This window comes from Ictalurus punctatus, chromosome 7, assembly GCF_001660625.3.
Source record: "Ictalurus punctatus breed USDA103 chromosome 7, Coco_2.0, whole genome shotgun sequence".
NCBI classification, from domain to species: Eukaryota; Metazoa; Chordata; class Actinopteri; order Siluriformes; family Ictaluridae; genus Ictalurus; species Ictalurus punctatus.
This window is the reverse complement of record NC_030422.2, coordinates 15,113,283-15,126,925: the sequence shown is the minus strand read 5'-3', so window position 1 is coordinate 15,126,925 and position 13,643 is coordinate 15,113,283. Positions and strand designations below refer to the sequence as shown.

The 13,643-nt window shown below is 36.8% G+C and overlaps 1 protein-coding gene across 1 annotated transcript in view; it reads left to right on the top strand.

Moving 5' to 3' along the window:
• LOC108268352 (collagen alpha-1(XXV) chain) overlaps positions 1-13,643 on the top strand; it is a 170,357-nt gene that overhangs the window by 93,251 nt on the left and 63,463 nt on the right. Inside the window, exon 5 of the mRNA XM_053681617.1 lies at positions 12,216-12,242. Coding sequence (XP_053537592.1) covers positions 12,216-12,242 — 27 coding nt within the window. The remainder of the gene's footprint in view (positions 1-12,215; positions 12,243-13,643) is intronic.

Here is a 13,643-nt window from a genome sequence, read left to right as displayed (position 1 = left end):
TAAAGCCCTTCAGTGTTACTTCAGATGAGATAAAGCCTTTGAAGTATTGCTGCCTTCCCTCCACTGGCATCCTGTAGCTGCCCACATCAGAGTTTAAAGCACTGTTGCTTGCCTACAAAGCCAAAATGGGACTAGTTCTCACATACCTGAAGACATTTACTATATCAACCCCTCTCTCTGCGCCACATCTCCTTCAAGCCTCTAGCATGGCTTGACTTGATCTTCCATCCCTCAAAATACAAGGAAGACATGCATCAAGACTCTTCACTGTACTGGCACCCACGTGGTGGAATTAACTTTCCCTTACTTTCCAAGTAGCTTCAGAGGAAGACTGAATATCTACCTTTTCACTATGCATATAAATGAGCAATACTTTTTAAAAAAGAAAGAAAGTACATAACTTGTTCTGCTATTTTTGCTGTAACAACTTGTACTAACTTCTCTCTAACAGGGTTTTAGCTAGATGGTATTCTTAGACCGTGACCTTTTTGTACTAGCATGATGTTTTGGATGCAGTCTACAAAGCACTTCTATAAATTACTCTGGATTAGGTCATCTGCCAAATTAAGTGAATGTAAATGTAAATGTAAATAAAGCCAAGAAGGGTCACAGTCTCAGGTGACAGAAGTACATGGCTAAAACTGAAAGCAAATTCTTAACTTAGGGAAGGTTATATAAATATTAGCAATGACATTTAATTATATGATAATTTTTATACATGACACAAGCTAAGTATAGGATTATTACAGTGCTATAATTAGACAGTCTGGGATTTTTGGCACTGTAGTACAATGTAGTATTTAGAAAAGGAAACAATATATAAGAGGTTAAGTGCTGATTGTTCATTTGGAGGTGATTACCCCTTTACTGGTAATCCATGTATAAATCACAGCATTGTTTATACATACTCAATGTTAGATCACAAAATAATTAAACAAGATAAATGTTTTTCTACTTGGCTGCAATCCTGTAGTGTGGAAGATGTATCTTTGATGATGCTCTTTCAGTGACTGTAATGCAGCCATTTTTTGCCCCTTCTTGTTTTGGAGAATTTCATGATGACATTCCACTTTTGTCACCGAAAACGAACCATTGTTACTTTAGCAGAATGCTTTGCATCATTGTCCTACTGCAAGGTGATGCACCGCCCATTCAGTTTTGAAATATTTGGCTGCATGTGAGCAGTTATGATGCTTCTGTATACTTCAAAATTCGTTCTGCTGCTGCTGTCAGCAGTCACATCATCAGTAAAGACAAGTGAGCAGTTCCTCTGGCGGCTGTACATACCCATGTCACCATGGTTCACAGATGAAGTGTTATGCTTTGGACCATGAGTAGTTTCTTTTTTCCTGCTCACTTTCCTCATTCCATCTGTTCATAAGACTTTGTCCGAGATGTCTCCAGCCTTTTTATGTTCTTTTAGCGAACTGTTATTTGACTTGTGTTCAACAGGTTTTTGTTCGTAATTTAGCATTCTTTAGTCATTCTGTGGTCTTCTGAGCTTTCCCAAGTTGTTTACAATTGTTAAGCTCATCAGTGCATGTTTGCTCCTGAAGAGTACCAAAACTATTGGGTTGTTTTATATTATTTATTCTCATTTTTCATATCATTACAGTCTACTGGCGTTCACATTAATCCCTGTATTGAAAGACAGCAACTAATGCTAATACCACATCAAAAATCAAGTGTAGACCTTTTGTTAGCTCTCTTTTTTTGCATGAACAAATGATAAAATGACACATAGCTGGACATAATGGAAATAATGAGGCATCGGTTACTCTGCATTCTAAATGAAAATCATGGCAATGCTATGAGCTGGTCTCAATCGTTAATGGTACTATTAGAGTTTTGGAAAAAAGTCCAAGGTCAATAAAGAAGGATAACCATCTAGCACATCAATTGAAGTCAAAGGTTTATCTTTAGAAATACTATATGTCATTAGAATGTAAAACACATAAAACTGTAAGTCACAAGCACCCCTTGAAAAAAATGCCTTAACATTTAAGAATAAAAATACCATTTTGGCAATGCTGCATGTAGTCACTGTGAAGTGTAGTGTTTATTAGAAACAGCAATACATAAACTAGCTTTTGAGGGGAGTCCTAATTTGTTAAGGAAACTATTATATCGCTTGCACTTTCTCATAAATACTGTGCATTTCTAGTATAGAGGGAGAAAGTTGGGATATAAGCTCCTGTCCATAAAGCCTCAAAGTCCAGCACAAAAACTATGTAAAACTGGGAGTATGTAGTGTGGAAGTGTGGAATTGTTCTGAGTAGTGGCATACTTCAGTTATTGGGAAATTACCAGCTTCACTTGTGCTTCTAGGCCTCTTTGGACACACCACTCTAACTGCAAGGTGAACTGCTAATTAACTCGGCTGGCAGACAATTGAACCTTTATGGTTCTTTACTGCATGACTCCTTCAGCTAAACCACTTTGTTGGGCCATACAATGCAGCACCATGGACACACATGCACATATGCAGCCATCATTAAAGCCACTGTAGGCCAGACCAATTGTGATACAATGCGATTATGGGAACCAGATGCCTTTCCCCAAAGTCAGTTTTCCAGTGGTTTTTCTGTTCCAGCCTAACCTCCAACACTGTGATTCCCTTGACAAGCACCAGCCATTTTGTGGTAATCTGTTCTTGCCCACTCTGTTCTGATTGCTTACATCCCTGTCCTCCATTAGATTTCCCACTCAAAAACATTCCACAAGGCTCCTTGCTCAAGGGTTCTGATTCAGACTGAACATACAGACATGAGGTATGCCATTAGTCCTCTTTCCTTAGCTCTTTCTTTAGGCTTGTGGTTTGGTGTTCATTTAGTGAGCTCGCCACTAAAGCATTAGATTCGCTTCAGGAAAGGCTTGAAAGTGCTATGGGAATTACCTCCACTTGCTCACTTGTTATCAACATGATCTCTTGGTTTGTTTATTTTCTCATCCCAAAGCTGCCATTGATTTGTTATGTGCTTGATTCACCAAATTTGTTCATTACAGGTTAGTAGGTTCATATAATAATGACTGTTTTGTTTGTGTAAACAATATTTTAAACTTTATTTACAGAGATGCTAGAGCAGCATTTAATAAATCATGAAATGCTAAAGTCATTGGCTCAAGTGACTAAGGGCAATAACAGATATGGATGAGTGAAATTTGGAAAGCAATTTAACAGTTCAATAGCAGCCTTTGTGTCTGCCGATTTACATAAAGCAGTCTGCCATTCCTCATAGTCAAGCACTTCCTCAGTAAGTGGAGGGCAATCAAAATGACTCTTTTTATGGCCATGTTTTACAACAATTGCCACTCTTGATTTATTCCTTTCACAGTTTTAATGTATGTGGGGAACAGCTAGCACACCGTTAAATACTGTATAGACTGTGTGTAGGCCTTTCTTTGAAGCAGGTGTGTGTTTTTAATGAAGTATGCTAGATGTACTGCAAAGGCCTAGTTTTCATTGTAGCTCTATCATAAAGATCCACTAAGGCCAGGAGGATGCATATATTTTGCTTGTACCCCTCAAAGCAAAAAAAATCTTTACCCATTTTTGAGGTAAATATCAAAATGCTTCACACATGCTTCTGGTTATGAATTCTTCACACAGCTACAACAATGTTTTTAAGTAGCTTTGTCACTGAGATATAACAGTTCACAGGCACAATTGTGAAAAAATTGGTGGTTGTTGCCTATTACTTTATATGAAGACAGTGGCATTTATAAATAAACCCAAATCTGAAATATAAGACTGTTTACTAAAAGAGTTTTATACACTATCCCTTTAGGAGATTGAATAAAGTTTTAAATAAATTAATAAAGTAATAATTAAAGTCTCTATCTAAAAATTATAAATGGCCATAAAATAGAGCAACCAGCCACACTCTTCAACTCCATCTACTCTCAAATAGCTTTATATGGAAGGTGTTTATGTCCTGTAAATCACTAATGAAAACAATGTTTCCATATAAGATTGACAACATGTAGTATTCGATAATGGACACGTTTATGATAGCTATTGTTCAAATTTTTTTTAAAATAATAGAATAAAAAACATTCATACAGCGATCAAGTCATATGTGCACCACCATGCTAAAATATTTTGCCTGAAGTTCCTTGCTGCATGTCTTGAAAATGGCTCCAAAGATCCCTGCTTCTGTAAACTTGTTTTTCTCATTAACTCCAAGTAAGAAAATTATGCAGTCAGTAACTCATTATCACCAAAAGGTGTGCCTTAGTGAACAGTGGCTTTCTGCAGCTAATAAATTCTTAAAATGACGGTATATAATTAAGGCTGTCATTGACAGTTATTAACACATGCCCTCTGTTGCTTGCTCTAGACAACTACTAGCTACAGTCCTTCTTGAAAAGGCTATTAATCTTCATATAATATATAACAGTGGGTAATGACATTAAAGTACTTTTAAAAATGAGGTACAAGGCCTTTGAGTGACAGTGATTGATTTCACATGACAGTCAAAGGCTTGGATTATTCAGTGGCACTGTTTAATATATATATATATAAGCCTTAAATCCTTGCTAATAATAATAATAATAGCAGCATTTTATTAAGAAGCACTTTAGATTTATGCCAAACTACACCAAGCAAGCACTTATAGATACATAGGTAGCGGTATATATATTCAAAAACAAACAGGGAGTCAGGGTAGCCAGTTTCTATGTGTGAGATGGAAACAGTCTATTTTGGGCATAAAAAAGAACAAGTGAATATAAAATAGAAAGTGTTATCTTCTCTAGCTACAGATTTTATATTACATGGACTTATGTTAAGCCACTGAGTTAAACTGTAGTGAACTCATTAGAACACTTTTGTTCATGTCAACAACTCTGAAACTGGTGGAAGCTCTCCAGCCTTGTGCTTGCACTGCTGAATACAAACTGTCAAACTGTCAACATTTTTCATGTTATGTTAAGATTGCTGAACAGTGGGAGGAAATATGGAAAGATATGGTAAACAAACAAAATATCTCATCGCAAAAAGATCCCTCTTTTATTATGGATAATAACAGGTTTAATGTTTTTGCATATGATTACATGGCCAGAGGTGACTTGTTCACTTAAATATCAAGAAAAAAAAAGTGAAAATGAAGTAACATGAGCCTTGGGTTAGATTATCCATGCCATGTATTTAGGCAGAGTTTATTATTATTATTATTAATTATTATTATTATTATTATTATTATTATTATTATTATTATTATTATTATTATTATTAAATATTTGCCAAATAGAGTACATGGAAAATGTGCAAGTGATTTATGTCATTTTTCTTGTAAATTCTTTTGAGGTTTTTTGTAATGATAGTTTGAAGAAAAGGGAACAAGTAAATATATTTTAAATATGTTTCCTTTTAATAGGTGCATTAAAAAGCTAAATGTTAGAGCTGAGGACATGTATGTAGCTATGGCATACCGGGCAATGTGTTTATTCTCAAAGTCTGCTGCCAAGAATTGCTTTACAAAATGAATTACAGTTATAATTAATTACAATTACAAGAGTGAGTTTAGATGGTAAATGAAATGGTGAGCAGCAAAAAGAAGCAAATGACTATATTATTCATGAATCTGTTTGATTAAGTTAAAAGGATATAGATAAATATTTACAAATTGCATTTCTTTAATTTTTATTAACATTATCAAGGTATTACTTTAGTATTAGTATTTAGGTAGTTACTAGTTAAAAATGTTTTTAAAATGGTAAAACATACGTATGTGTTTTAAACAAGCCCAGTTGTGCAAGACCACCATCAATGTACATCAATGACAGGATGATGCAATTTGATCAATTTGACCTTTTGTATCTTTTGTCACTGAAAACAAGCAAGCGATCTAACAAAACAACACAATATCTAGACAGAACAAGTTGCCATTTAGGGCTTAAACTAGCTATGACTACATGGAGGTCCAGACCTTGGTAGTTTTAGAAGGTTTTGGGGTCCGCCCCCTCCCACGTAGTTGTCAAATTCAATACGAATACAGCAACCACACGATAATGTGATGGCAGAATGTAGCCTACTATGTGGAAAAAACTTGCATTCTAAGACCCAATCAGCAGTGATGATTAGTTCCCAACTGACCTTAGAGCAGCTGAGGACACTGTATGTTTGCCAGTGGACTTCATTGTTTATGTTTAGTGCTCAACAGACACTAAGCTTCTAAACTTTAAGTTCTTGCTGAGAGATAAGCTCTGACATTACTATGGCATAATATACATTGCATTTACGTGAGAACATATGATATAAACGTGAGTGTGCATGAGAGCAGATGGCAGTTTGTAAAATGCAAAGTACCAAATACTTGTACCATTGCTAGCCAAATCAGCTTGCTAGTCGCAGCAATGTTAGATGGCATTTTATTATATATGCATTTCTAGTAATTAATGATAAGAAGTAAGAGAGAAAAGGAGGACAAACACATGCACAGAGAGGACAGTAAACCCATATATTTAACTCCATAAACAAACAGTCTACCTAATGCTTTAAGCAGTTTATGGAATAAGGTAAGTATAGTATAATAGAGATCAGAAATTAGCAATTCATGCAATACACACTCAGCATTGTGATTATATTAAAAGTTTAGAAGCAGGGCACATTTCTACAATGTGGACCTCACTAAAATTTTTATCCTCATTATTGCTCTGCTTTCACTATAAGCTATAATAACATAATGGCTAAGATTAATACTGCAGTATGTAGCTACAAGCATGCATGCCCTAATAAACCTATGGAGCTTTGATATAAGTCACTACAAGCAAGGACACACATCTACACACAGCAACACAACATACTTATTTGTGTTGTTAAACTAACTTATCACTTATCTCTGCAATGATTTGACCCCCACAGACACCCACCCCACCCTGGCCATATTCTGACAAATTCTTGCACTATGATTTTTAATACATTTTATTCACAAGATGGTGATTGAACATTAAAAAAGCTGTTCAAATTACCATAGCAACCACAGAACAAGCAGTGCTATCACTGGAGAAAAAGTAGAGCTATCAGAGCATCAGAAACATGCTTTTTCTGGATAATTGTGGTTATTGTAAGAGGCAGACATAATGGTAATAGAAAGTGTGAAAATAGGTGGATTTTTTTTTTTTTAACCTAACCAGGAATCAGGACCAGGAAACTCATTCAAATGTAGATACCATAGATGCCAAGACCATTTCTTACTGCCTTAACATAAAATAGATCTAGTTTATTGTCCTGAAAGAATTTAACACAGTAACACAAAGATATTCCTCATAAAACCTGTTTAAAACATGTTGTGAATCTGACTTGGACTGCAGTGTTATTTAAAGGTTTATTGTATATAGTGTAAATGTTTGGATCTATTAAAATAGACTGGGGGATCCTAAAAAGTCTGCCTGGGGGAATTAATTAATTTTCCAGGTGGGAGATTTGGGAGGGTTATGAGATCATTTTCCGAATATTATCTTTACATAAACAGCCTGAAGGCTGGGGTGGTTTCTGACTCCCATAATTTTTATGTCTTTGTTTGTGGTGGATGATCTGAGGCTTTAGCTTGACTGTCAGTTAACCAGACTATGATGTGATACCACAGAAGAGAAATGTCTCTTCAACACTTTAATAAAACAAATGATCTTTGATACAAAAGACTATAGTCACAGAAAATCTACCCGGACCCTACTAAACACACATTCCACCTGTGTGGAACTCCATAACATGTTCACTAATATGTATACCTAGTTACCTGTAAGAGTTACCCAACTGATGCTCTGGCTTTTAATGACTGGTGAATGGCTGCCAATGGATTTGGTATTATAAACCAAGGTAGCGTTGGGGCTTCACAGCTCCATGGTCTAAGGGTTGATCCTGACCTCTGGTTACGACCTGTGCAGAATTGTATTTGTTCACCCTGTGTCTGTATAGGTTGCTTTGGGGTAGTCCATTTCCCCCCCGCCCCATTTTCCAAAAAACATGCGAGTTGGTGGAATGACTACTGTATTCCCTCCCAGTGTCCCTTGTATAGGATCCAGAGACAACATGACCCCTGACCACAATAAAACAGTAAATGAAGATAAATGGATGGATGGATGGATGGATGGAAGAATGAATGAATGAATCATTTGGCATGAGCCCATGGAAGACTGTGCCACCTGAAAGATTCTTACACTGTATTACACTGTAAACGGTGCTGCTTGTGCATTTGCAAGTGTACAGAGTGAATAAAATAAGTGTCTGATTCACTCTCACCTGCTGGGTCAGGAATAAGTAGTTCCACTTAATAGTGGCACAGTCCAAGATCCTTAGTAACTAGTGATTCTACACATTCTGCAGACGTCTTAAATAAAACTTCAAAAATACATTCAGTATTGTAATCAGTATGGGACCAGTAGCTTTGTTCACATTGCATAGCTAAATTCCCTTTTTCATGGTTTTGGATCAATCTTAAACCTATCAGACTCAACAACTGCAGTAACAATATCCAATGCTTGACCACATTCAGCAGAGAAATAATCTGTGCCAAATTGTTTATTGAACTTGTTTATTTCATTTGCTATGGTTTCTTCATCAATTTCATGTTGGTCAATATTACCAGAAGCCTTATTAGCTTTAGGTTTTCTTCCTGTTTTGATTTAGCTGTGTTTGTACAATCCTTAACTGAATCATTATTGAAAGCAGATACTTAAACAGAATAAGTAACAAGAATATTTCTAAACTGCCAAGATAACTAAACCTCCTTAGACTCACATTTGCAGATTGACATTATACTGTCTTCACCATTTATTGTTAATGTGAACATAGAGTCCACCTCAACTTACTCTGCATTTGGGGTTCAGTGTGCCAAAAGACATCCAACTGTACATCCATTAAAATATGTTATCCAAGCAAATTTAAGATAACGGCTTCCCAGATTATATCACTGTTGTATATTTCAATTCAATTTGAAAATTAAATGAAAAATTAATTTAAAAAAATGGCCACAAAAATTGCGCACTCGTGTGTGTGTAGGCAAATTCTTCCAGTCAGTGCTATTTGAAGATCTGATGTTCTCTTAGTCCATTGTCTGAAACAGTTTCTGAGCCAAACCAAACTGAGCAAGCCATTATAAAGTTTTGATAACACTGCATACCAAAGCTTAGTCTAAAGTGATCAGATATAAGAGTGCTTACAAAAACAGAGATTTGGAGTGAAAATTTATCACATTCGTATTAATACTCAGGATATCTACTTAATCAGATGTGCTGTGCGGAATGTTTCTTGGTTCTTTGGGGTTTAGGCTCTTAACGTTCAGTCCTTTCATAAAGACCATTTTATGCCATTTATTCCTGAACTGCTGTCTGCTGGTCAGGAAAGACAGTGAACAGGGTTTGCAGTAATCAGACCTAGTTGTGTCTAATCCAGCTGAACCCCATTTTGAATGCAGTTTTGTAGATTTGGGGAAATACATTGTCACACAGGCCCCGTTGGGATTAGATAACTTTTTTGCTTCAATAAATAACATTATAATTTATAAAAAACTGTATTTTGTGTTTACTCAAGTTGCCCTTGTTTTAGCTTAGATTTTGTTTTAATTTCTGAAACAGTTTAGTACGGGTTATACACAAAACAATTTGCACGGTGGCTTAGTGGTTAGCACGTTTGCCTCACAGCTCCTGGGTTGGGGGTTTGAATCCTGCCACAGCCCTGAGTGTGCATGTTCTCCCTGTGCTCCAGGGGTTTCCTCGGGGTATTCTGGTTTCCTCCCCCAGTCCAAACACATGCATGGTAGGCTGATTGGCATGTCCAAAGTGTCTGTAGTCTGTGAATGTGTATGTGCCCTGCAATGGATTGGCACCCTGTCCAGGGTGTACACCACCTTTTGCCCGATGCCCCCTGGGATAGGCTCCAGGCTCCCCAAGACCCTGTAGGATAAGCGGTATATAGAGAATGGATGGATATACACAAAAACAGAAAAAATCAGGGTGGGGGCAAATACTTTTTTCTATGCATGGCACTCAGTTAATCAAGAAGTTGTCTAAATTAAGAGGTTTCTGAATCTTCTGTACAGCGTATGATACTGAAATTAATTAATTTTACTGAAATTAAAATGTTTGTTTCATTTGCACAAAATGTATTCAATTGCAAATGTCACTAAATAGCACAACCTTCTGGTAGGGTGGAAGAAAGGCATTCAACTGACAAACAGATTTTTTTCTTTCTTATAATGATCAAAACCACATTATTTACATTCTAAATGTACATTTAGTGCATTCATTGTATCTTTATTCATTAGGTATCTTCATTGACTTTTGTGGTTTGCACAATGAGCTAATTACAGTTAACACATTTCATACAGCAGATAGACTCAAATTCTCAAATTCTTTATACAGTAGGACCTTTTCAGCAATCAGGATTGTATGCTTCGCCCTTTTAGAATAACCCACAATTAGATCAATATACAATTTAGAAGAGAACAATCACACAGCTCTTTCTCCATGGGCATGGCAGCTGTTACATGTTTGTTTAACACAAGGGTAATGGATTTAATGTGAATGCCTCCTCATATCTTTGATGAACATCTGTGCTCATGAACTTGACAGGGTCTGATAGAGCCCAGATAGAGATTAACATCATGTCTGTGCTTCTCTTCTCACCTTCTCTCTGTCTCACTGGGAGAGCTGCTTAGTGTTCAGGAGTGAAAGGAACAGCTCCAGACCTAGTATTAGCTGGAAGTGATCCATGAAATGTCAGACTCAGGGTGAAGCGACTTAGGTAATGGTAACACACTGTGTTTTAAGAGGAAAATGTCAAATTGCAAAAAAAAAGAAAAAAATTAGCTTGCCCTCACAAATAACAAAGAGGCACGATCCAGAGGCTTCCTTCTTTAGTCTAAATTAACTGGGTACATGTCATGAAGCAGGTATGAGCATTTATAACAGGAAAACAGCATTTAATATGGTTATTGACCCCATTAAATTAGTAAACAACAATTTCCTTTTAATAAAAAAAAAAACCTTGTAAGGAATAATAGGTATTCCTGTAAGCTTTGGGCTGTCATCACATACATCAGCTACCTCAGAGAAACCCTGGAGGAAGGAACGCTACAGCTGAGGATAGCAGGTGTCTGGCTGTGCCATCACTTGATCTGCATCAAGCCTTTTAGTGTGAACACAACAGCATACAGCGACATGTGTTTGTGTTTTAGAGGCTTCCTCTTCACAGTCATTATCACAAAATAAGGAAAAAGAAAGAAATGAATCATTTCCACCTCAGCACCAAAATGCTACAGCAGTAAAGCAATTCACTGTGCATAAAAGCCCAGAATCTTCGGTGAGTAAATTAAATCCAGTTCAAATATATTCCAGGTGTCCAGGGTTATTCAAAAGCTATCTATATTTAATCACATACAAAATTATATCAGGAAATTTTCATTGGGAGTTGTTAACTGGTGCAGGAAGTCTATAAGCTCTCGCAATTAGTGAGTGCAAATGAAAACCACGGTTTAATTTGACAGATGTGGCTGACAGAAAAGCAAGTTAAGATGTGACCAGACTGTGGCATAGAGCATGTTAACATTGAAAATGTTAATAATATACAAAATATCCACCATATTAGTATATGTAATATATGTAGTATGTCATAACCTCTACTTTACCATCTGCAGTAATTGCTTTATCCTGGTCAGGGTGGCAGTTGAAAGTAAACAAAGATCCTAGAGGAAACCCATATAGCATGTAAACATGTAGAACTTCAAATAGATAGTAATCAACCTCAGGATTTAACCAGGAACCCTGGAGTTGTGAGGCAGCAATGTTACCAGCTGTACCGCAGGTTTGAATTGAATAAGGGAAAAGTTGATTATGTGCTAGTTCAGAGGTTCCCAAACTTTTCCAGGGCAAGGCCCCCCAAATGGCGTTGAAATTTGACCGAGGCCCCCATTTTGCAAGATGCCTTAAAAACACATTAAAAATACAGACTTCTGAATATATCCCCCCCTTTTTTATTATTATTATTAATAATGACATCTTACATCTTTACATTACATTACATTAGGAATTGATTGTGTGTGTATGTGTGTGTGGTTGTCTGAGAGTGAGAAAGAGAAAACATACATTTATTTATTTTTCACACCAAATTGCTGAGGCCCCCCGGGCGCCCCCTGGCGGCCCCCAAGGGGGCCGTGGCCCCCACTTTGAAAACCACTGAGAATGCAAGCCCTAACATTTTTCTCTATCTCCAACAGGGTCCACCAGGTCCAAAAGGTGAGAAGGTAAGCATCCTTTTCATAGCATTTACACTCAGTTGCTACTCCTTGTTTCTGATTACAACAATATATTTGGATGCCAATATGAAGTGGTTCATTTTAGACACTCTAACATTCAGATATATTTAGCCACTGCATTATTGCCTAAACACAAGGCCCTGACTAAAATAATTTTAACATTTCAGCAAGCACTTTACCAACCATCCCACTAGAAAACACTAGGAAAAAAGTATTAAGCCTGAGATATTACCACAATCTTTTATTGTATGTGACCATGTGTATCAGTGAAACTAAAATATGGAAAGAATAAAAGCATGCAGATATGTGAGGTTTCCTCAGCTCACACTCCATGAGTTGCTGCTAATATTCTTGCATCTTTAAGTGATATGTTGAAGAAAACTACAAATCCTTTAATGGCTAGCTCCATTTGTAACTTTTCCACAAAAATGAGAGGTCTCTAATAAGGTTGTGTATTTCTGAGGCAGAAATGAGAAATAAAAATGCAAACATTTGACTGCTTTTCCATCACGACTCTTTCTTTGAACCCATATAATCACTTGAGAAGTGCCATGAGAAGATGCACAAACATGCCTTAGAATTTGGACATGCAAAATCTGGGTTTAAGGAATTGTCTCCAAGAAGTGGATAATGGACAGCTGCTAAATTAGAAGAAATCAGCCCTTGTCCCAGCCCAGTCACTGCCATTTAGTGTTTGTTGAAATCTGCTGACCACAAACCCCTCAAGTCCAATGCAAACCACTCTATGTAGCTCTTCCAGCTCAATAACTTTGCATAGCATGGAGCGCCACATACAGTCAGTCTGTAAGTCATGTGGATAACCTATGATAAATTACAGTCTCTTTCATTTAGTCACACTGCATATGATAAAGCGTGTACACTATGTACCAATTAGGAATTAGTAACAGTGGTTTCATACACGAGATTCGGTTTCTTGGGGCAACATCATACAGTGTTTGGTTAGACTGTATAACATTTTGAAATTTTGCAGCATGGATGGCAGCACTGTTCAAATTGTTGTATTACATGCTACATTATTTTTCACCAGATTTGATGTTGTCAATGCTGATATAAACCAATCAGCTATAACATTAAGACCACTGAGAGGTGAAGTGACTAACATTGATTATCTCATTACAATGGCATCTGTCAAGTGGTGGGATATATTAGGCAGCAAGTGTTCTCAAAGTTGATGTGTTGGAAGCAGGAAAAATGGGCAAGCGCAAGGATCTGAACAACTTTGACAAAGGCCAAATGTTGATGGCTAGATGACTGGGTCAGAGCCTTTACAAAACAGCAGATCTTGTGGAGTGTTCCTGGTATGCAGTGGTTAGTACTTACCAAAAATAGTCCAAGGAAGAACAAACGATGAACCGGCAACAGGGTCAT